The sequence below is a fragment of the Hippoglossus hippoglossus genome, chromosome 13, assembly GCF_009819705.1.
Source record: "Hippoglossus hippoglossus isolate fHipHip1 chromosome 13, fHipHip1.pri, whole genome shotgun sequence".
Lineage (NCBI taxonomy): Eukaryota > Metazoa > Chordata > Actinopteri > Pleuronectiformes > Pleuronectidae > Hippoglossus > Hippoglossus hippoglossus.
In genome coordinates, this window is record NC_047163.1 from 6070202 (window position 1) to 6094753 (window position 24552).

General features: G+C 43.3%; 1 protein-coding gene across 6 annotated transcripts in view; it reads right to left on the reverse strand.

Moving 5' to 3' along the window:
- The window catches only part of stard13b (StAR-related lipid transfer (START) domain containing 13b), a 60423-nt gene continuing 35871 nt past the window's right edge, over positions 1 to 24552 (reverse strand). For 4 of the 6 annotated variants that reach the window (XM_034605174.1, XM_034605175.1, XM_034605177.1 and 1 more), the window contains 13 exons: positions 9263 to 9334; positions 8181 to 8262; positions 6283 to 6346; positions 3988 to 5345; positions 3693 to 3863; positions 3391 to 3550; positions 2959 to 3157; positions 2564 to 2777; positions 2028 to 2142; positions 1694 to 1915; positions 1311 to 1528; positions 1025 to 1201; positions 1 to 899 (listed from right to left, as the gene is read on the reverse strand). In XM_034605174.1, coding sequence (XP_034461065.1) covers positions 782 to 899; positions 1025 to 1201; positions 1311 to 1528; positions 1694 to 1915; positions 2028 to 2142; positions 2564 to 2777; positions 2959 to 3157; positions 3391 to 3550; positions 3693 to 3863; positions 3988 to 5345; positions 6283 to 6346; positions 8181 to 8262; positions 9263 to 9334 — 3170 coding nt within the window. In that variant the 3' untranslated portion in view covers positions 1 to 781. Of the gene's footprint in view, positions 900 to 1024; positions 1202 to 1310; positions 1529 to 1693; positions 1916 to 2027; positions 2143 to 2563; positions 2778 to 2958; positions 3158 to 3390; positions 3551 to 3692; positions 3864 to 3987; positions 5346 to 6282; positions 6347 to 8180; positions 8263 to 9262; positions 9335 to 10582; positions 10857 to 11958; positions 12149 to 24552 lie in introns of those variants that run through there. The other 2 variants (XM_034605178.1, XM_034605180.1) reach the window with 2 other exon arrangements.

Genomic DNA, 24552 nt, shown 5'->3' on the forward strand with positions numbered 1-24552 from the left:
TTTTATAAGTTTGATATTTTTATTAAAAAATGATGTCTCTTGTACTTGACACTGCACAGTACAGTACCCTAAAGCAGGTATGATCAAGTCAAACCTTAAGTCATTCTTTTCACAACCATAGGAGCTCAAGGTTTAATAAAATTACACCCATTGAAAAATGGCAATACTGAAGCAAAGTAAAACCAGCTTACAATTTTGTACCATGTGAATAACAGGGAGGTTGGCACCATAAAAGAATCAATATATAGTAAATTAACAAAATGTACTCTTTATCCCCTCACATATATACAATATATACATCTTGTTTGCATGTACAGTATATTCACACATATATATATATATATATATATATATATATACAGACACTTGAGTGTACAATTATAATTATAGCTTTAAATCTTGAATATGAATAACATGCTTCCCAGAAGCATTAAAGAGCTTAAATGTCCTAGACATCGTAGATTATAGTAAAAGTAATGTAATGACATTATCAAAGATAATAATTATAATATACAGGTTTAGCAACAATAGGGTAAATAAAATCCTAATGCTAACGATATCGGCAGGATGATTAATTTCCCAATATGTGATTATAGTCAGCACCTATAACATGTCCTCTTTTGTCATTGTGCAAGAGGAGCTCCAGAGTATTTTACTCTGAGAAAAAAACGGGGAAAAACTGTGCTTTAGTTCTGGGGTCCAGTCTATGCTGTGTGTCTGTCTGTTAGCAATGACTGAAAGACTCCCTGTTTATCTCTGAGCAGACAACTGTCAAAGACTTTCAAATTTTGGTCTCCGGGCCGTCTGTGATGAGTGGCTGAAAGGAGTTGCGGATGCGGGCAGCTTCTGCAGCACAAAGGTGACCGAAGGCTTTGTTATACCAATCTGGAGTCCTTCCCCTGTAATCAAAACATAATATTCAGTATACTACACACACATTCATTGTACATGCATACACAACAGGGTTCAAATAGACTGTGTCAAAAATGTTTTTAAAATTATGAGAAAATCATGTAGGACTTACTTTAAGTCCACTCTGCAGACGTGAGTTAGTCTGGACTTTCCAGAGCCACAGGGCTCAAGTAGGTAGTTGGACTCCAGGACAATAGCTCGTACCCCTCCCACAGGAGGATAATCCTCATGCTCTATAGACACAGAAACCAGGGAGCAGGCACCTTTGGGCAAGTCTGTCCTCCATGACCTTAAATAAACCGAAGGAGATTCACTGTGAGCTTTCAAAGAAAAATACATTTTAGCTACTTTCACACAAAGGAATATGTGATAAGTGTTTTCCTTTCATCACCACTCACCTTAGAACGACAAAGTCCCTGCTGGGGTGAGGAGGCATGCGATTGAGGACATACTGAAAAACTTCCGTCTGCTTGTCCAGTGTCTCAGACACTTTCCACTGTAGCAGGTCAACATCCCACAGATGGCGCTCTCGTAGCACCCGATTCAACACTACAGATGGTGGCGCTTCCACCTCCACAGACACTCTCCATCGTCTCAAAGGGTTCCCATCTCCCACCTGGATGACACGCAAAGACACAACCCATCATTTTAACATATGGATGTGAAAGCAGGATCCATGCTGGAGGTATAAAAGAGCATGGCTGATACAAGTATTGTATTATATTGTATGTTGTAACCCACAATAGCAACTTAACTCAATAATCACAGGAAGAACACAAACCTTCTTATAGGAGAGCTCTGTGTTGTCAGAGCTGCTGCACGAAACCCAATATTTGGACTTTTCCCGGGCCTCTTTGAGCAGGTTCTGAAGCCTCCCCTCCATATGTGTTTGGTGTGTTCCATCATCATCTTCCAGCTGCTTGCACAACTCCTCAATTGTTAGTGCATGCAAGTCAGCCTCCACGTATGAATTACGTGACTGAGTAACCATCTCATGAGGGATCTAATGGGTGTATAAGAGCATGTGGTCAGACTCACAGCGATATATACAGACCTGTGGAAACTGCATTCAGCCTGAGGAAGTCTTGCATCATCTAAACTACAGCTTCTCGTACCTCAAAGAGACGGTTGCACTCTATGATCATGTGAGCGAGGCCTTGTGTCGCTGCTAAATTCTCATTCAGATCCTTCTGGTCTGGTCTGCCAGTGGCATACTTCTTCTGCATGGCCCTGGGGATTATGGAGACAGAAAACCTATTAGGCCGGCAGAGTCCCCAGGTCACCACACTCACAAAACACAGTATATAAACCCTTCCTCCTCTCTGCAGGAAACCCCTTTGATCCCTTTAGCAACAATTTTAACATGGTAAATTAGAGAGCTTAGTGTTGTTTGTACACAGCATGATCTCATATAACGCTGAGCTTTAAGAGTAATGTCATTTTAAAAACCAGCCCAAAAAGCAATAATCTACCGAACCACTGAGGGTAGCCCATTTTATGACTGTCTTTATGGAGTCACAGGTGAAGATAATCATGCAGAATGCATGCATTTCTAGTTCATTAGTTCTCGGAGGCACAAAATGGAAGCCAGTGTGGCTGGCCCAAAATCACAGACACCAGGCTAATTGCAGGACATAAGAAAAAAATGTACCTTGGCGAGAGGTTATCTTTCTTGAGTATGTTGAGATGGAACAGGGAGGGGGCCAGGCACACAGCAATGTTCATGGGCGTCATCTGGTTCTCCTCCACAGAAGAAGTGACATCGCTGAGGAAACAGAGCAGCGTCTGCAGCACCTCACGGTTTTCATCTGACATCAGCATGATGGCTGCCTGGACAGCTTGCAACCGTTGCTCCTTTGGCACATCTGCACATATGGGAGAATTCATTAGTACGATTTCTGCTTTACAGACAGTGTGATAGAAAAGAGGAAAACTTTATGAACCGTCCAAGGCCATTTACTTGATCTGAGATTGTATTTTAACACAGCCACAGGTATTTTTTCTCAGTTACAGCTAAATCAATAAATTAAAACATTGCGTCCTTACATTGGTAGATATGGAGGAAGGTCTCCCCCAGCTTGCTGGTGAGCAGAGGCTCGGGTAAATCCCTGAAGAACTGCTTCACCATGTCGGCCACATCATACGCAGACTGATCCTCATAGTTCACGTCATCTGGAGAACTCTCATTCATCTGCCTCAGAGCTTGAATTCGAGACTTCACCCCTGATTTACGAAAGAGACCCACCTGGAGGCAAAACAGGAGCGTTGGTGTCAGCGTGACAGCTCACAGTGACATGTAATCACATTGTACCACAGTTCCGCCAACTGTATTATTACACCATTATTGCATCTGTCTGCAGCAGCCTGTTATTGTGTACTAAAAACACCACGTTATGCAGTTAAAACCCAAGCCTTTGTTACATCACATGTGAAAATGGAGGTCACATGTAAGCTGAGAGCATGTGTGCTGAGACTGACCTGGTCAAGGCACTGGCTCCTAAGGTACCGCAAGGCCTGCTGCAAGCCGAGGGGCAGGGGTTGTCCTGAACGCTGCACATGCACGATGAGAGGGACTCCGAACACATTCTTATCCTTATAGTCTGGTACCTTCATTCTCTTCATAAACTTTGGCACAGACCTAGGAGAGACAGCAACACAGCATCTTTAAAAACTTGCTCATCCTAATCTTTGGATAAATCGCAAATTATCATTATCATTTCCAGGTTTAAGCTGAATTGAATCATGAATCACACCTTCAGAGGTTTAAAGGTTTGACTTACCACGTCCAGCCATGCTTGTTGGACATGGAGTACTTCTCCATGATTGCAGTGAGACGCAGCAGAGAAAACTTCTGCAACAAACTCAGCTGGCCTGCAGACTGGTTGGTAATCTGCAGGGATGCTACAGAGTGACTTAGACGATTCGATATCTGGAAGCTGGGCCATCGTAACCTAATGCCAGAGAAGATAATACCGCAATAAAAAAAAGAGAAGCATTATTTTTTATGTTCACAGAAGAACTAAACTTGTGTGATTTCATATGTTTCAGTACTTGATACTGTTTCATGAGTCTTACCGATTGGGTCGTGTGAGTGAAGCACCTACTCCTGAGTCCCTCCTTTCCCTGAGCCTCGTCGATTCTGTCTCAGCAAGTGATACCCTGTCTCTGTCCCCATCACTCGGTGTGGTCTGGCTCTCTGTGACTGAATTTCCCTCAAAGTCCAGTGTGATCTGACTAGACGAATGGAGCCCCACTGTATCCTCTCTATCGCCATCCATCTGTGCCAGCCCCTCTGCTCCAGGTAACACATTCTTAGACCAGTGGTCCACTATCTGCTGTAGACCATTGACATGCAGCAAGATATCATCCAGGTGAGGAAAGAGGTCCTCTTTCTCCAGGTCTATCAGGTCTCCAGTGCTGGCATACAGATGTGAGCCAGGAACATTATCATACACGCTGATGCGGCTACTTCTGGAGCAGCACTGTGTGACAGGCCTGGATTCCTTTCTGCATGAAATTAGTGGGGAGTCCAGGTGCCTGCTGCCGGTGTGCCAGTTAATAGAGGCCCCATTGGTTGGGGACAGGCTTTCTATGGACAGTGCTTTTGGGAAGGTTCCTGGCTTGTGGTCTTTAGGAATGTGGACCACCAGGTCTTCATGAGAGCAGAATTCATTCTTGCGGTTTTGTTCTGCAACTTTACTCATTTGGGTTTCTGAGAAGATGTCTATGTCCTCTAAATACATGCCACTTCGTTTGAAGTCCGACCGATGAGGCTTATGCTCTTTCAAGCTGGGTGTGCTGACAGCGCTGCCACTAGAATGGCTGCTACCTTCGCTACCACACTGGGACGGAGGAACTTTGTTGGACAGTGATTCTGGAGCTCCACCATCTCCATTTATGATTTCAACACAATGCAGAGTCTTCAGTGCCTGGGCCTCCTCCTGTAGCACCGGAGAACTGATGACTAACGTCTTACGACGCCTTCCCAGAGTTCCTCGAGAGCGGAGTGTCTCCATGCGCTTCAGGAAATCTTTGGCGCGGATGCGGCTTGTCTTGCCTTGCTTGTCAGACAGTGAGTCGTAGTAAGCAATTTCTTTGGGGATTTGAGGCATTGTGAAAGAAGTGGAGTCTGGCATCGCGGCAGAATCCGAACAGGTGCGGTTGGAGCAGTCGGAGTCCTCTGTGCTGAGGCCCCTGTGGCCACTGCCCCCGCTGCTCTCACTGTGCAAAGAAGAGACCTCTGGCTCACTAAGGTCTGTTAGAACGCTCTCACTACTGGTGGTGGTTCTCAGAGGCACGCCTTCCCTGAAGGGCTGACCCTCTCTTCCCAGCAGACAGTCAATGTCCTGTAACCTGGACCAGCGCCGGCTGCTCCACTCAAAGGTCCATTTGTCACTGATAGCAAACAGGTCTTCTTCATCAGAGTCTTCACTCTGGAGAGAGACACATAATGTGACGTTAGTTTTAATGAAAGGTTTATATTTAGGATCGCTAAAAAACTTTTCTTCTTAACTACTCAAAGAAATTGATAATGATGCACACATTACTTAGTACCATGCACAATACAATATGGACCTACAACAATTGGGACACAAAGATATCCTGAATATCCATTAAATAGTTTTAATTAAAAAATATTTGTATTTGTGTCGTAAGAAGCACATCTGTCAGAACTTACAGTAGAAGATATAGTATCACATGTCATCTATTCCACAATGAACAGAACAATAAATAGGAAATGCAGGAAATCACTTAAGGATGTGTCTGCTCAGAGTTAATAACATTATACTATCAGCCAACTGTGATATAACCCCAAACAAGCGATTCCATTGACGTGAATACTTTTCTATAAATAGACCAAGACAGGAAAAAGTCATGAATATCAGCCAACGGGCTATATTACGATGTGGGGACAGATAAAATGTCACGATAGCCGACTGGGAATGAAGACAACAATAGTACGATCTCAAATATCATATAATCTAGGCTGAACTGATGAGGCCAGGAGGCGCACGCACAACCTAAATCCATCTTTGTAAGAAAATACCATTTCTTACGGTGGCAGTGACGTTTGTTTTCTGCAAAAACTCTTACAATGAAAAGCGATATGAGTCAAGTAATGACGATTTTTGGAGGGTACAAAACAACACAACAAACCCTCGGAGGTACATACATACAAGTGCTCAAAACATGAACAGGGAAAATGCATGATAACTGCTTAGGTCTTATATACCTTCATGCATTTAAAAAAATATACCTCTTTTTAAATATGAGGAAGTGTGATTATCTAAAATAAATTTACTGAAGTGTCACACAAAACTGCCGAAGCTTCATTTATATGTTTACGGTCTATTTAGTGTCGCCACTTACTTTCTTCTTCGGAAGGTTCACGTCAAGTTTCATAGAGGCGCACTTGTTCAAGGTGTTGAGTCGCCTGAAACAAAAACAAATAGCCAGAGAATGAAACACTGTTCTAAACAAACAAGAGAAAACACCAGAAGAGTCTCTTAATGAGCACAAAAGAATTAAATCCTATTCTGTTTGCTATTTACGCCATAACCTGATCAGCCTTTGTTCTGGATGCACAACCAGACCCAGAGGGGAACTCAGTTTCCATACACACATTATCCTAAACCTAATGAACGCTGGTAATTGTCAGGTGCTCTGCTCTGTTTCTCTCTGGGTTGGATCAGAACGATTGTGACTTGAACGGTGGCGTGTGTGTGTGCGCGTGCGCGTGTGCGTGTGGTAATTTGAAGAAAGGTGAACGTAAGGTCAACAAGTGGATAAGCCACATATCTGTTCCACTCACAGGCTGGTTCATTCAATAGAGACATCTGTAGATCTTAATCTCCAAATGAACCTGTCCTCGATGTTGCACATGGCTCTTGATGATTTTGAGGGATGGCTTCATCCGCTTCTAAAATTACTTTCTAGAACATGCATTTTTCTTTGCATACTTCAAACAAAGTCATGTGAAAAACATGATACATTTTCAAAATCTGTATTAAACAATACAGTCTAAGGCTTTTAAACATGTGCTTAGTGATTAAAGCCTATGCGGGTGTGTGAACTGGGATATATAAAGTAACGTCACTAGAAATTGAGCATGAACCAACAATAGCGAAGGGGGAAAAGATGACGGCAAAACACACCACAACTCACTGTGCCTCAGCTTTAGAGAAAAGGACGCTCATTTGTGGTAAGATAATTACAAGCAGATATTTCTAACAGTCTTTTTTCACAGATTGACTGTATTGTTCAGTGACAGTAAAAGGCCTCAGAAGGAGGATATGACTTTCCTGTAGTGCTGCGGATGATAGGGGTTAGCCACACAAGAAGTTCCCATGATTGTTACTGTAGATAGTAGGAGTCGGCCTGGAGAGAGGATTTCTAAACTAGGGGGGCCCCTTATTCCGCAGGCCTAAAGAGTTTTGAATGTGGTTGCTAAAACAGGAGGCAGCTTAGGCAGGGATCAGAGGGAGCACTCACATACATGAAATGTCAGTTTTGCTACTATCAGACACCCGCAATATACCGGGTGGTGTTTATTTTTGCGCACACAAGACTGTGGTGGCGTAACTGACAACAAAGCAATCCTTATGTCCCCATAGAGACGCTGGGAAGTTGTGGACAAAATCACGTTGTAAGTGGAACTGTTTCCAATTGTCCTCCATTTATCCCGTGGCTAGTTTGGAATTTAGATGAGTTGCTTTAGGGTTGTTTAGAGTCACAGTATATTGAGCCGTGCGAGGCGCCCTTCATGCTACTCCCGCTTGCCCCTTGGGACGGTTGCTATAGCTACCGTGGCAACTGAAGTGCTGTTTTCATCCCGGGGTTGAAGCAGCGCATGAGCTATCTTTCCCTATAAGGGAGGGATCCACCAGTTGTTGATCTAGTGAACTTTTATGTTATTTCTATACTTATTTATTTGTATCTGGCAAAATTACCTCCTGGAAATACTTTTTTACATTTAATTAATCAAACATTTAATTACTGATAGATGAAGGTCTGATGAAAATTGACCTATTTAATAAATTTACTAAATGTTAGACAAAGAAAAGTGTTGAACATCTTCTTATCGTTATGAGTTTCTAAACACACAACTTAAGAAAACATAAACAACATGATGTTTTCTTTTTAGCATCATAATATAAGTAGGATGTTTCACTTCAAAGTTCACAGAGGAATTCTTACATAGTTCTACTAAAAAGTTTTGCCTCATGGATAAGCCATGTGATTTAAGTGACAATTAAATGTCTTTTTACCTGCAAAGAGGTTCCACAAGATCTTTGTCCAGAAAGTCGTGATCTCTTTTCACAGGAGAAATGTCAATGGGAAATTGGGAATCTGTAGTGGGGGGGGGGAAAAGCATAACAACACCAACATTAGAGAAAGATCTGGAAAGCACATTCTTTCCAGAAGTACACTGCAGGCTGGGAGACCATCAAACTCGCTTTGTATGTGATGCTAATGAGAAGAGACAGAATTTGCCCGGAATGACAGCGCTCAGGCCTGTGTGGGCATTACATCTGGCTCTGGGTATGGGCCTCCTCTTACATAACCTGGGAGACAGCATCCAGACCCTGAATCTGACATTCCACCGCATTCATGTGAAGCCATTAAGTTTTTATGAAAAGCAGAAGCAGCGGTACAAGAGCTGCAGACTGTTCTTTGAGGGGGCAGACGTTCAGATATACTTTGAAGCATTACATCATCGATGTTTCCATTGTGTCATCATCATTTCGGATTTCAAAATTAGAATCATTTCCTCCACACAACCCCCCCAGCATCAGGAGGCAATGCTCACGTCTTCTGTACAACCGTCTACAAACTGTCAGCAAAACAAATATATTACAACAAAGCACATCAAAAGTCTGGCGTCGACACAAAGATCTGAGGGAGCAGAGCTACTCTAAGCTCTGATAAAACCCTTTTCTTCCCATGACTTCAGTCTTAAAGCACAGAAGACGTGTTTATGCAGTAACCATAGCTTGGAGAAGATTAGACTTTAAAAGCAGCTGATGTTCCGCTTGTTCCGTGGTGTCTGGGCGACTGGAGCCCGAGGTCTGAGAGCTTCTGGGGACAGTTGTTCTAAAAGAGGCTCATTATGTAACCTATGAATATGTGGTTTTGTGTAGTATCGGGGACGAGGGGCGACAGACCAGATGACACCATGCATCATTATTCATTCGTCTCAGAAAGAAAAAAATCATTTGAACTATAACAGTAACAGTTTATTACAGAGACCTTTTTATTGTTGTGCTACTTCATTAATCACTGTATTCACCAAACATTTCCCTCCCATGTGATGAATGTGTGAGGGAGTTTGCCGGGAGCTTTTTCTTACCTTCAAAGAGCTGAGCATACTGGGGAAATCCTGCTGCCCTCAGCCAGTCGCACGCCTCTTTCGCCTCGATTTCTGAAACACAGGGAAACGTGCACTTTAAGTACAAAGATTAAAAAGCAAAAGTCATGGTCATGTTTGACAAAACCACTGGAACGGGAACTAAAGCAGCAAAAAGACTCTGCACCTCGGTGCCTCACCTACAGACACAACAGACTCGGTGAAACTGAGACCACCCTGTCTGATAATTCTGAGATAACATGGATTTTATGAAGAGCCTGTCTGTCTGTCAGTCTGTCTGGAGTGATCCCGGCTCTCTCACTTGAAGCAACATGGTACCTTATTAAACTGTCTGTTATAAATTGTTTAATAATGACAAACCAAATGCCTTTAAATAAAAAAAGGTCAAATTGTTGAAGATAGCACAACTACATACTGCATAGAGCCTATATACACTACATGTTAAAAGACAAGTAAGACATTTTCAGGTCCGACTTCTCCATGAATCCATGATAGAATCAAAACAAGCAAACACATTGACTTTCTGATAAAGAGCTGGACCCGTCAGTCAGGATCACTAACTCGTCCTGCTGACCTATAGAGTGAGTCGCCTGTGGGCTTCACAGCCGCTGATGACGAGGACGGGAAACAAGACCTTTGGCACCTTTTTCCAATGCTAACAGAGCTGGGTTACAGTGAACAGTGAACTTTACATTGAGAGAGAAAATGTACAACTAAATGTAATAAATAACTTCAGGAAAAAGATAAGAATGAGTCTCAGACACAGAATATTTCATGTCTATTTCATGTCTAAATTAACTCCCTGACCTTCCTTCAGGTCATTATGACAAAAGCAAAACTGAAAACAATTTGTTGATTCATAGATTTAGAAATTGAAAATGAATCTGCCAACATTTTAGTTAAGGGTTTAACGGTTATGAAGAACAGACATGACTGGTTCCAGCCTCTGTTATGGTTCCAAATCTGGCTTTGCTTGTGTTTGTCGTCTCAGAAAGTAATAAACCGAATCTTGGAGGAAAACATTTGTTTTTTAAATGTCACCTTGGGCTCTGGGAACCTAAAGTGAACATAATTTTTATTTTGTGACAATTATTGACAAAACAATAAATGGATTAATTGAGAGAATAAATTATGAATTGATGTGTTACACCTAAATAAAATAATCTTTAAGTCAAATACACAAGAAAGTCAGTCGATAAACAGCGACATTATTGAGAATTAGTTCCTATGTGGTAAATTATTTGAATTATCTTATGTAAATGTAAAGCACAGACTTTCAATCTAACATGAAAATATTCTTACCACGTCCAGCTCTTCTTCAAAAAGCCACACAGCTGATAAATGTCCAATTATCATCACACACACACATCTGTGGGTCTTAAAACAGCACAACCATCGTGTCCATCACGTCCACAGAAGCTGCAGCCACAGGTAACAAACAGCTCTCCGGTCACACACCTGAGATCTCAGTTCCCCTCCCTGTCTGTGCCTGTCACACTATGGCTGAAACCTGAACCGCGCTCATTCATCACACAATACTGCGTAATTACAGCGACTGTAGCCTCGCAGTGAAGATACTGCTATCACCTGCCTTTCAGAACGGCTGATCCGGGACTCACCTACGCGTCCGAGTCCCCGAGGAATCAATGAAAAGTGACGCTGGTCTTCAGACTGACCAACAACTGAGTAAATATTAACAGTTCCCTGTGTCCTTGGATGACAAAAAAAAAAGTGTTTACCCCGTTAACCAGCAGTTGAGTCAACATGTGGAGCCTCGCTGGGCAGTTCCCACCTGTATCACCGAGAGGTTAAGTCTCTCCGCTCAGGTAGGCTTCCCTCCCAGGTGGATAATATCAGGCCTGTATTATTCAACTGCAGCGCATAGTGAGAGCGCTGCCAGGTCCTCTTGTGTCCCACAGCCGCAGGTTGGACCACTGGGAGCAAGTAACATGAGCTGGGAATTCCTCTCTGTTTGGCATTCTGTAACACGATACCGAGACATTCTGTCCTCTCATCCTCTCTCTAAGGAAATCTCTTGTGGATAAAAGGCTGGGCGGGCATCATGCCAAAGAATGAGAACTTGTGTTTGCTCAATGCGACCCACAGCTTTAAAAAAAAAAAACGATGCACGGAATAAAATAACACAAAGAGATGAAACCTAGTTTGCTTTGAAACAATGGCCCAGATTGTCAGGGGCTGTGTGCGACTAAAGTATCTTCCTCTACAATTCACCTCTTGCAACGATCACTCTCAGGAACATTGATTATGCAATTGGTTGCAGGGATATGACACGTAACAATGTGCTGCAGGAGAAGATATGGCACGATTGAATAGTTCTTGGGCTGAGCAGACAAGAGCGCTGCCAAAATAATGACAGTTTTAAAGGCTTGTTCACATTCCACTCTCTCACAGCCAGCGACATGGGTGAAATATTTCGAGGATTTTACGATGTGCTTTGTTTTGTCCTGAGCTGCATCTGTCTGACAGCGAAGCTTTTTGATTAACGGTAACGTGTTCCTGCTCTTGTTCTTTCGGAAAAAATAAGAAGAAATGAAAAGCAGATTCATTCATTCAGGCTCAGTGTGAATGAAAAGATCATTTATAGGCATTAATATGTTTTCTCTAACAACCAACAAACACCACAGCTGGCTTCCAGCGACAGATTATTGTGTACTCACGGGATATTTTCATCGTAAAGATTGAAGAGTGTTTCATATATCCATCAAGACTGTCTTGAACGTGTCAGAGCATCTTCATTCCCACACTGAGGCGCATTCCTGCTCGCTCTCTGAACACAGCTTGTAGTTTGAACTCAGACCCACAGCTCCCTCGTTCTCCTTTCTCCTTCCATCTACCCCCAACCACCATGTGCCAGTCCCAACACTAAATCTCTCCTTCGACCCACCCCTTTCTGTGGCCGGCTGCCTTAACGTTTACCCCCATCTCCCTCCCCCCTCCAGCTCCTTGTGCCCGACCCTCCCACCCAGCTCTGCCCACGACAACGTCTTCATACCCCACTCAGCACATTTTTTGGCAAAGATCTAAGCTGCAGCCAAACTGTGACATTTCCCTCTGAATTCTGCGAGTCTCTTGTTTTTCAAGTCCCCGTTTTTAAATGTAAAGAAGTTACCACGACTGTGATTTACTTCTGTACTGTTAATCTTAAAATGTTCAGTTTGAGGTGTGTCATAGCTCATGCTGGACATGTTTCATTAAAACAAACAAAAGAGGGAGCCTGGTTTCGCAGAATCCATGTTGTTCCAGTAGATGAGAGAAAATGGAAAAAGGCAGGCAGCTGAAGTCGGGGGGAAAACCAGTGACATAAACTTTCAGCAGTCAGCAGCAGTGAATCATGCCGAGGCGCTCGACTCACAAGACTCCGCAGTAACATCATCAGATTGATATTTTCCACTTCACCTCTGTCTCTTTCACTGCGTTGCATCAATGAATGAGAGGAATTGTGTGATCTGTGTCATCTGAGACACAGACTGTGTTGTTGTGTCACTTGACGCGAAACAAAGAACTAATTATTTCCAGTACATCTGAAAAAAAAAAAAATCCTTACGATTTATGATTTAAGCAATAGGTCTGCAAAGAAATAATAGCTGATTGTAAACAGCAGAAAAGAATCATATTTTCCACATTATTTATTGTTTATTAAAATCATATCTAAAATATCTCCATACAACCAGTTCTACCATCTATTCAGGCCTATAAAGTGAATCGCTAAGAGGAAACAAGAAGGTAAAAACAGGAAAATACAAAGAAATTCAATTCAAAAGACACTCTCATAAATCAAATCTAAGTCAATACAGTAAGTGGGTTTGCCAAGTAAATACATTTAATGGGGACAGTAATCTACAGCATCTGCTTCCTGTCAATTTGTTTAAGATCTTCTTTTCAGTTTTCCTTTTCAAATTTAGTTTTGAGTTAATAGCCCAGTTTTACATTATATCAAAAAAGCTGAGCTCACAAAGGAAAAGTTTGAATTAGTCGATGTGCGGACAAAATGGCCAGCACTTAAAATTTCTGGGGTTTGTCATAGCTCCGTGATTACGTAAGGGCATCAAATCATCTATAATTCCCTATAGGGTAAGTAAAAATCCAGATGTAGCCCTCCTCTACTCTGCCAGCCTCCCTTTGTGACGTTTTGGCCATTTCCTCTTGTAAAACACTACTCCTCTGACATACCGGAGCCACGGAGCTGCAGGCACAGACAGAATGACGTCGGAAATCCACTTTAGTCACCTTTTACAAACCATTTAACAGTAAATAACCTCAGCACATAGCAGAGCTTTTGAAAGCACTCTGAAAAAAACCGCTTGAATTTATAAGAGCCAACTGTGTGGAGCCCGACAAATGTGTCTGTCCCTTCCTCCCCCGCTCTGCACCGCAAGCAGAGACGACTGAATGAATCAGCCAGACGAGCCAAACAAATATATCAGTCAAAAGCCACGCAGACTGTCTCTATCGAAAACACCTGGAGACGGGGAGCGAGAGCCAATAATACGGAGGGAGAGAGATTCCAGTAGTGCGCTGGCTGGCGGAGAGAGGTGTCATCACGCTGGGAGGAATGGAGGAGAGGCCTCTCTTCCCCTTTATGATGCTAATTGCCCACAGACACCCACTCACAGTGAGCAGTCGGCCTTACTGTAAAAGTAAGACTAGACAGCCAGCCAGGGGAAACACATAGCCCCCTCCTCTCGTCTGCCCCCCGAAACCACAACATCTGATGTCTCATGCCCAAATTAGCCTCGCATTTCCTTCTGCCTCACTGTTTAAAATTGTTCACAGGGGAGCAAACAGGAAGCGCAAACATTCACGACCGATAAACTGCCCGACGCGATGACCGAGAACCCCCGTCATTGTAGATGCAGGAGATATGCTCTTTTTTCCCGTCAGAGTTCCGGTCCTCTGAGAAGAAATGCTGGGCTGGATTAACACCGCGGTGACCCTCCACCTGATGTTATGAGAATAAAGACGTCTAATTTCCGAGAGCAGGCTTTAATTAACAAAGCTCGACACGTCCCTGGGATTCTACGTCGGCAGAACAGTAGGTGCCACTCGCTGTTACCACAACACCTCACAGCATTCTCATCGTCTATGAACCGGGGACAAAGGACAATAGTCAAATCTAAGAGATTATCTGTCCTCAAAGGGGAGCGACAACACAGTGCCTTTGTGGATGTGATGCAGTGATTGACACATGAGCTGGCTCTGCAGGCCAACTAATTACAGAGTCTGTGTTGAATCACCCTCCGACTTCCAGGCCCCGCATTTGATCCGGCGGGGCACACACGGGGACCCGTCGTTATCCCTCAGTCGGTGCAACGGGATGCAGGTTTGAAATGATATCGGCTCCAGGCTGCGTTGCTAAGACACCGAAGCAAAATTTCCTCAAATACAAATGGGCTCGCCAGTCTCGGGCCTGCCTCTGCCCTGTGGTCCACGGTGACCTGCGGAGAGAGGCTTTCAGTGGACCGCAGGTCTCCAGTGGCAAGAGGGCGCACAAAGCAGAGCACGGTGCCTCCTGGAGGACGGGGACTTGAGGACAAACACAGTGCCAGCCCGCGGAGAGCCACGGCCAAGGAGGCATTAGCATTCAGGGCCAGCGTACGTCAAGAGTTCCGCAGACATCCGCAACTAATTTAAGGGCTATTTTATGCATTATGGACCAATGCTTTAAATATAGCACATTATAATGCTGCTCGTTTCTTTTTCCCCTTCCATTAATGAGGCAGATCCCAACTGTTTCAAGTATAAACATAGCCGGGTTTAAGAATGTTCGCATTTTTTATTACTCCCCTGGTGAATCACTGAGGTCCACCTTTCATTCCACAGCAAACACACACACACACACACACAGCAAGAGCTTATTGATTCTGAGGGTAAATAACATAACTATGTGAGCTGGGGAGCTGCTGTTGTTGACCATTGCCAAAGCCTGCTGGGTCAAAAGTCATGTGGGCTGTGTTTTTCCTCTTGAGGTCCTGTATTGAATTTAAACAAGAGCATCACAGCTGTGGTAACACTCTCCTTCACCTCTGCAGGACACCCAGAGAGAGGCCTCTTTCATCTTCAGGGCCAACAGCCCATCGACTCTCTCGGTTTCCCCGTCTGTCTCTGCCTTTGTGTCTGTGACCACCAGTCACAGTTTTATCATCAGGTTACTGATGATAAAACAATGCACGGTAACAGACGTTCTTTGACATTCACTTATTCCTGTGCAATGTCAGGTACCAGTAACCTCCTGATAAAGACAGAGCTGATTTATTTCCTTCTCACAGTTCTGCCTGAGAACACAGTTAAAACCAAGAGGGATGTCTGCTTGACGTGGGGTCGGCTGGTGATATATGCGGATATGAAAACTTTTATTTCACAGAATAAAAAATTCAACCCCATAGGAATCATTGCCAATTTTTTTTATTATATATATCGGTTGATATATCGGTCTCTGAAATGTTTTACTCCCTCATGGACCGGCATCGACCCCCAGAAATCCATATCAGTCAGGCTCTGGTCATAAGCATGTAGGGATCAGCATGATCCTGTAAACATTTTTAACTATGGAAAATCACTTCAAATTGTTTCCAAAAGTAGACATCACATGTGTTCCAAGTCCCCACACAACAACCTGGGAGAGAAGTGGGAGAGATTATCCTGGGGTCAGTGTCTCATCCCACCACAAATAGCTTTTCAGCGAAGGATTTATAAACTACCCCGGACCCAAACTGCAAACTGATAGCTGGATCTGGGCGGGTGTCACAGCCAGAAGACAAATAACTGTGTTTGGGCTGCGCTGCCTCCGAACAAGCCAAGGCCTCAAAGTTCAAACCGTTAGCTATGCAGTGTTTTCATCCAGCTCGTTACAGGGTCTCACATTCGCTCAGTTTTGAGAAAATGTTCTGACAACCACATGTCGATTCCCACCATGTTGCTCAGCAAACAGCAAAAAAGCGAGAGAAAGTGTCGAGTGTACTCCAGCTTGGCGGACAGGTGTTCTCCTTCTTCCCCTCTGGTCACACTACAGGATGCCTTGGCACATGACTTCCTGCGGACACTTGAAAAGATGTGTCCTTTAGTAGAAACGCCACCTCTGATCTCCAGAAAGGAGGAGACATCTCAGCATTTTCCAGATCCCCCAGGTGCCGCTGCTTTACTGCCATCAGCTCTGAGCAGAGCAGAAATCAATCAGCACAGCTTTCAGTGAAATACATACGGCAACGACTTCCAAGGCACGACGCACACGCTAAACACTTCCAGACACTGGACTGCAGCCATGTTCCCACGCACGTTAAAGTGTTTTGACAACCATCTCGGAGGCCTTTGTGCAGGCTTTGCTTTCTTTGGTGATAAAAACATCAACTTTGGCTTTTGGGGGGATTTCCTTCTTCATTTCATCCAGGCATCGTTCCCCAAAAACCACGGGCCCGGTTGTTCAGTTGAAGTTATTCACTCTATCTACAAATAAATAAATAACACAGCACAGGATAAGTTGTGCAGGCCCCGGCAGTGATAACACACATGAAGGACTCGCTATCTGTGAGGATACTGAGCAGTTTTCTTTCTTCAGAAATGCAGATTTTTAGCCAAAACTTATCTCTTGTTCTTTATTGTCCTCATACCAAAAATCGTTTTTTTTTTTGATGAAAGTGAGGCCCTCAAAGTCAATTAAAGTGTGATAAATCTTCCTGGGGAGCATGTGAACGATAAAATAAGGCTGACGTAACAGATCAGGGGAGGGAGGTCTACCTGTGGGCATCTGTGTTGCCCTCAGTCCAGATGTAAGGCCTGGACACAGGAGTTCAGAAAGAGAAATCCCTTTTTCCCGCAGCCTAGTTTTTTCCGTCTAACATCCCTTCTTTCTTTCCCTCCCTCCCTCTTGCTTCTTCTCCGTCTTCTTCCATCTCTCTCTCAACTCTGATCTGGGCTTTTCAACTCCCTCTTGCCAGCTCCCTTACGGCTGCTCCACAGCGTCCATGTGGTCATGCAGTTAACCGTACCCCCTCTTTAATCCTATGAAACATGTGCCACAACCTCCCTCTAGGTGTTTTTTGGTGGCTGCGTCCTGATTCGAAGTCCGCGCATGTCTTGTTTTATGTAAAGCTGCAGTGCATGCCCTGCCATGTCACGCTGCGTATACCCTCTCATAATATACAGTTGTGTGGCTGTAATTCCTGCTTCCCTTTGATAGCCTCTATAAACACTGTAATTTGGTTTTCCGAGTGTGCCGTATAACACAGCTAAAGCGGGATAACTATGAATTACTGATGCTGACCTAAAATCTTGACTCATGGAAACATGGAAAAAGATTGACTGGAAAGTTATCGACACATGTTTCATAAGTCCTGGCACCCACCGGTAAAGGCTACGGGGCAGAAAAGAGGAGAAGGACACTTCTCCGAAGTAGAATCCTGCAGAGCTCCATTAGGTCCACCTCCCTCTCATTTGGACGGGATCCCAGAGGGGACGACGAGGGGTTCCCGCCTTCTCTGGGAACGGCCTCCGAGTCAGAGGGTAGCGAGGGGGCCAATGTCAGAACAAGTGCCCCTACCGTGAGAAAGCCCTCTCAGGACCTTTACAATAAAAGCATGGAGCCATCCCTGGGGACGCTGGTCCCAATTAACGACATCAAAGCGAGTGGCCACAAGACGGCCTCAGGAGCTGAGCGACAGACTTGTGAGCATGATACTGTCACGGCATGTGTTGTTGTGCACGGTGAGGGACGGTGTATAGGTGATCAAGAACGTACCCATAGACAGAGTTAAGGGTTTGTTCTGCTTTATCAGTCCTTCACACACACACAGACACACAGAAACACACACACACAGAGACAGAGCCCTAATAGAGAATACAGCGCCTGTCTGTCATGCCATGTGACAGACTGTGTTCAGACAGTTACCCTCTGGTTGAAAGAGCAATAAAGTGAAGTAACAGTAGCTGAATGTCTGTGGTCTGTGTGCACGCTGCCTGTGTGCACGTCAGTTTTTCCAGCTTATGACTTGTACTGTCCACCTTTACCACATGAGGGCAGTCAAGCACTGAACTGCTGGTAGACATGAATATATACTGTTTGATATATATATGTATATATATATTAGAATAAAGTAGCTTTACAATGAAAGATAAGTTATTTGATCAAGTATGTTGTACACAGTTTTCTACACAGTTGTAATGTTCATTTAAATGTATTTATTTCTGTAGTTGTGGGTGTTTGGATCCTTTTGCAAAACTTACATCCATAAATGTAAACTAAGCTTTTTAATAAGTCTTTACATACTTAATTTATCCCCAAAAAAATTATGGCAGCTTCAAAACACAGAGGTAAAATGACCAAGACTTGAATGATCTTTCTTAGGACTAACGTTTAAAACTAAATCTGTTTTTGACCCTATTTTCCATGATGTAGGTAAACGATATTTTTCCCTGTTGACTTTTTCTAATCTGTGCAATGCAAAAGAAGCTGAGAACAGGAGACGATTTCTATCACAGCACTGTTAATATGTGACTTTCCGTTCCTGTTACAGTGCAGCTGAGGCATTTCTGAAATCTGCACTTAGCAAATGATTAGCTCAGCACGTGGTGGTTGTCAGCTACACTCTGAGTGGAAACTGCACTGATTCACAAAGCGTTTCATGGGAAACGTGAGCTCAGCCTGCCACCTATAGGTCAAAAAGAGGGAATCCACATAAGAGCTTTGTGAATGTGACCTTCGCTGGAGGTTGGTCGGATTGAGTCGGGCTGTTTGTGGCCATTACAAGATTAGCAAACACTGACTCGTTCTTTATCAGCAAGGCGGGAAATTACCAACGGCTACCAAACAGCTGCCGGAATAGTTTGGCTCCACAGACGGTGGCCGGTGAACAGTGGGATGGACTTTAACAGGAATCACTCAGAGCTGTAGACACATCAGATCTGTTCACATGATTGTGATCTAGTTATATGTGGGGGACAATCCAATAATATAAATATATATTTCTCAGTTTGTTTATGTTGTTTTACTATATTGCTTCTTTTTGGCCTTTGCAAAGCAGGATATAGGAAAATAATATCACAATAACCAAAACTAATTCTAACAATATCAATAAGTCATAATAGAGTCTCTGTTCACGTTTTAAAGAGGCAATCATTTCAGAAATAATGGATCTTTAAATGATACACGCTGATAATCAATGGATTCAGGACACATTCAAGATTCAGATTTCTTATCCTCTTCAGTGTCAACACAATAAAGGAACATCAACGTGTCACTGACCATTTCTACCTTAATGGTAAATGAGTGTATTTCTGTCACTTTTCTAATCGAATCGATCATTTAAAGCACTTTACAGCAGAAGTCACATTCACCCATTCTCACACACATTCAAAAGCCACACTTTTCTTTCTATAAAAACTTATTTTTAAGACGTGTTTCTGCTTTTATCTCTCACCACCACACAATTCATTTGTGCACTACACTGTGGGGTCAGCATCCTCAAAAACTGACTGTATCTAACATGCATGTCGAATTTGATTGTACTTACTTTTGTCACTTACATGTCACGTTTCCAATGGAACGACACTACGTGTTCATACTTGATTAGAATTAGTATATATATTAGAATCAGTGCCATGAAGAGCCACAGCCTTTAGACCCTGATGAGTAACTTGTTTCTTATTCTTTTCATATGCATTTGGAATCTGTTAAACCTAATCATCATGTCCAAACAAGAGCGCAAGATGCAGATTTAAATATTTGAAGTGCGGGTGTTGACGAGCGGCTAATCCCATTGTCAAAATTGCCTTTGTCTCCCTGTCAGTGTTATTTACTGCTCTGTGAAGGCAGCAAACAAAGATCTGCATAACAATCACGTCTACAGTCGAGAGGTTCATGAATTAAAGATAAACCCGGCTCCATGTGAACGTTAAGTAAACAACGCAGGAAGCTACATCATCGCTTATCATCAAACCTCCATGTGAGTGAAGGAGCCGTTAAATTTGTTTCACGCTCAGAAGATCTGACGTGCATCGTGCTGCAGGAGAGCACGGATGAATAATTCAGAGCTGTGCAGAGAGGGAGAGGGCCGAGTCTAACTAGATTCCTTACACTGAAGAGCCCTTTTACTGTTACATCTTCACAAGACAGAACAATGCAAACCTCTCCTCGGAGCTGGTTTTCTAGTAATTATCCATCCAGGACGAGGAGGGAGGGTCGAGCTCGTCCTCTTAACAAGCAGAAGTGTTCCAGTCCTCTCTCTCTCTCTCTTTTAAACTCTACAAGTGTGTTATTGTTACACACACTATCCTGCTCACACACTTTCTGCTTCTCCCTCCATCTGCATTCAAACCCAGCAGAGGGTTAAAACTTTGTCATTATCGATCTATAAATCAATCAATTCAAATTTGTCTTTGTATATCACCTTTCATACAGGTTTGAAAGCTACAATAGCCATTGAAAAAATACAATTGTAAGAAGATGACAGGAAATACAGGAGATAAAAACCTATACAAAATACAATGAAATAAGTGAATAAAATGACGTGAAGTCTTTAAATCATATTTAATCAAAAGTCAGGCTGAAGAGATGGGTTTTAAGCTTTTGTTTAAAAATTTCAATTTCCAGTTGCTCTTAATTCCTTAGATGGTTCAAGCAGCTTGGAGCATAAACGATAAAAGCTGCCTCACAAAAGGTTTTATTTCTGCTCTTTGGAGCAGCTAACCGCCAACTGCTAAAAGACCCAAGCAGCCAAAGTGTTTCATGCTCATTAAACTTATAAGTTGATGTTTTTAAGACATAAATTACCCATTAAATGTAACCAAATAAAGCCAGAAACACATCTAGTGGTGAGCATGCAGCACTGCAGGCAAGTGACAGTGACATGTGCCAGCAGAAGAACAAATGTGGCTGATGGCACGTTAACCTGAGACACACAAGCCTTTCAGCCATGACAGCCAAATAAAAGACAAGCTTTGTAACTCCAGGACACACAAGAGATCCAGTGACGAGCGGACAGCTGCCGCGCAATAACTTGTGTCATTTGACAAGCAATGCACTCGCTCCTCCACCGACCTCTCCAGGGGCAGAGATCAGAGCCCATTGGCTGCAACCAAGGTCAATAAGGCAAGCAGGGCCACGCGGGGGTCACACTGGACAGAGTGTCTTGTCTGAAACACAACAGCCTCTTCAATGAGGAAGAGAGCCGAACAGCCAGAGTCAGCGAGCGGGCTTTTAGTCACGGTGTGGCTTTCAGCTGCTCAAGGTTTCCACAGACGTGTCCACAGCTAAACAGGGACACTTTCACCATAACCTAAAATGGTCGGGTTTCCACTTCCAGTCCAGCTCGGTGTACAAGGAAAAACAGCTGAAAACCATCACCTAATGCAATAAAGATGTGAGTTCAAAACTATACATGGGCATATTATTATGAAATGACTCATATTCTTATTTTGACATGTGCTAAAATCACCACTCAAACTGTCAAAATCTCCAATAAACGCCACACCCAGTAAATGAATAACACAAATTTTCAAGAGCAAACTGTCCACTGGGACCTGAATTGATTAAATATAAATATGAAGTATATTAGTTATAACAGCCTCATGCAAAAACATGAACTTTAAAGATTAAAAAAAGTGACAGATTTACTATAAAATGTATTTAATGATGATTTGTGAAACACTTAAAATAGGATTTTCTTCTGTATGATGGTATGAGCGCTCTGTGTACAGCTGGTGTACTAAGTGCGAATTAATTGGACACTTGCATATAAAATAAACACGAATAAATATGACACAGTAATATTTATTTTTCTGTTGCTAACGTAGCATTAACAGATGCACAGCCTGGACTCCAGATGGGCTGGACGGGGAGGAAGCCAGGTGCACGGAGCAGAAAGCTGCAGAAACACAGGAGCCCTTCCAGAGTGATGGGGTTTGGAAAACTCCTCTGAAATCCAAGGAACCTTTTTTTTGGGGAAGGGACAACACATTCCTCCGCAAGAAAAACAGGCTCTTTCTCTTGCACAATAATCCCACTGTGCAACACTTCAACTTTCCATCTTATTTCCCACAGCGGAACATATTGGCTCCAACCGATGTGATAACTGAATTTTTGGGCAATAGCATCCAGACTTCTGGTGCTTCATCACCAGCTGAGCAAGAAGCCAAACACGCTGGCGGTTTTGAAATGCCGTCAAATCGGAAACATGACTAAGACCCCACAAGCTTCCCTGGAATTCGTGGGGTGAAACAATACATCAGTAACTCTGCCCATCACCACGGCCCCCATTCACTTTCAACCTGCTATGTCAACAGAGCTGGAATGCAGGAGCCACCGCGACGCGAGGAGATCAATCCTGCAGCTCTGCACACTCCTGCGGGCGGGCCCTGAAAATATTACCTCGCTGTTATCTCTCACATTTCACACAGCCATGCATCACAGAAGGTGGGACACGAGAATGAAGGAAAACAGGATCATACCGGGGGGATGAACACTGATCTCCTGGGGAACATGAAGAGAAAACTGCCACACTGAGAGGAAAATGGCATTGAAAGCAAATCAGATTAGAAACTTTCACTACCAGAATGATGATGAGGAAGATTGTGTTTTGACTCAAGTGATGACAGATGAAAACAGATGTGAAAACCATTACCTTGGAGGAAACTGTGTTATCCACCATGTGCAAAGAACATTAGCAGAGACTGCACTCACTTTAGTAACAAACTGCTTTATATTATGTGGGATTCACTCACTGGAAGGTTTATATGAACTTTGCCTCTTGTGAGTTAATGTACATGTATGTCATCAACACATAGTCACACATTACAGCCTTTTTCCTACATTTCCTGCAATTTGATTTGAATACATTTATTTGTTTAGTTGATATTTTGTAATGGGGGATGAGGATCTTATATTTTGGACCGATAAGATGTACTCCCTAAAAATGGCATTCACCCCCAAATATCTGTATCAGTCAGGCTCTAATCATGATTATGTATAATTAGATGAAGATATTATTTTTATATAGGTCAGTTTGACAGAAGTTGAAAGCCACAAAGAAAATATCAAGCTATGTAAGGAAAAGTGTCAATTTACTAACGTAAAAACATGTAATATAATATTTACAAGTCTTTAAAAAAGTTGCTCCCGACAATAACCATGAAACCAGAGACTGTTAAAAAAGACTTTTAACTTCGAATAACAGAATCTGAAAAACCACTTAAAACGTGTACATACTTTCTGTCCTTGTCACACATGACCCAAATTGTTGGTTTGCTGTCAAACCAGACATCTGTAATCTGAAAACACATGCCGGCAGGTTGCATGACTGCACACGCCTGCAAACATCAGATCATGAAGACCCCCCCCTGGAAACTAGCACACACACACACACACACACCCTCTCTCTCTCTCTCTCTCTCTCTCTCTCTCTCTCTCTCTCTCTCAGGGCATCTTTGACACTTCCACCCGACAGTCAACTCTGTGTATCCCCCTCATCGTCACAATCACCAAACATGACTCGTGAGTCGCCCCAGTCTTCTGCGGTGATGCAGGAAGTCTTGCCCACACAAGAGGCTGCATTATCCGAGAGGAAAAGCCGGGCCGTGTTTTGCCATCTGATGAAATCGCTTACGTGTGACTTTCCTGTTATGAAACGCAGCCGCCCTTTGATCCGGCATCTCACCTACGGGTGGGAGCAGGCGTAGCCAGGCTTTGTGCTCTCTATTGTCATGCACGCCCTGCCCCCTCCCAGTACTGACCTTACATTTCCAGGTAAATGCAGAGGCAAGGGGCTGCGGACTGTGGAGAAAGCTGAATGAAGGGCCGGGCCCTGTTGTGGTTCAAATGAAACAGCACCACTGTTGCTCTCCTGGCTGCAGACGGGAGACCTCAAGTGAGCTGTGGGCTTGTAAATCTGTCAGGTGCCACGTTCACCGGTATATCTTGTTTACACTGTGGACTTATCTCTTCTTACATAACTGATCCTACAGCTTTTCAGCTCGGTGTCCGTTGCAGTAATTATTTACCACTGCTACACCCTTGACAACTTATTGGCTGAAGGTCAAGTTTGTGTGCAATGACACACAAACACACACATTCGCCCGGTGTTATCATTATATTTGTCTTCCACAGATTAGGAGTGCCACCTTTATCTCGAGTGAACAAGGTAAAGAGCCAGAGATACGGACTGACATTTGAAATCAGCTGATCCAGAGCAAACACAACAATGCCCTTGTTCACTTGCCCTCGGGTCTTCATTCTCCATTCATAAGCTTGTATTCATGCTGATGTG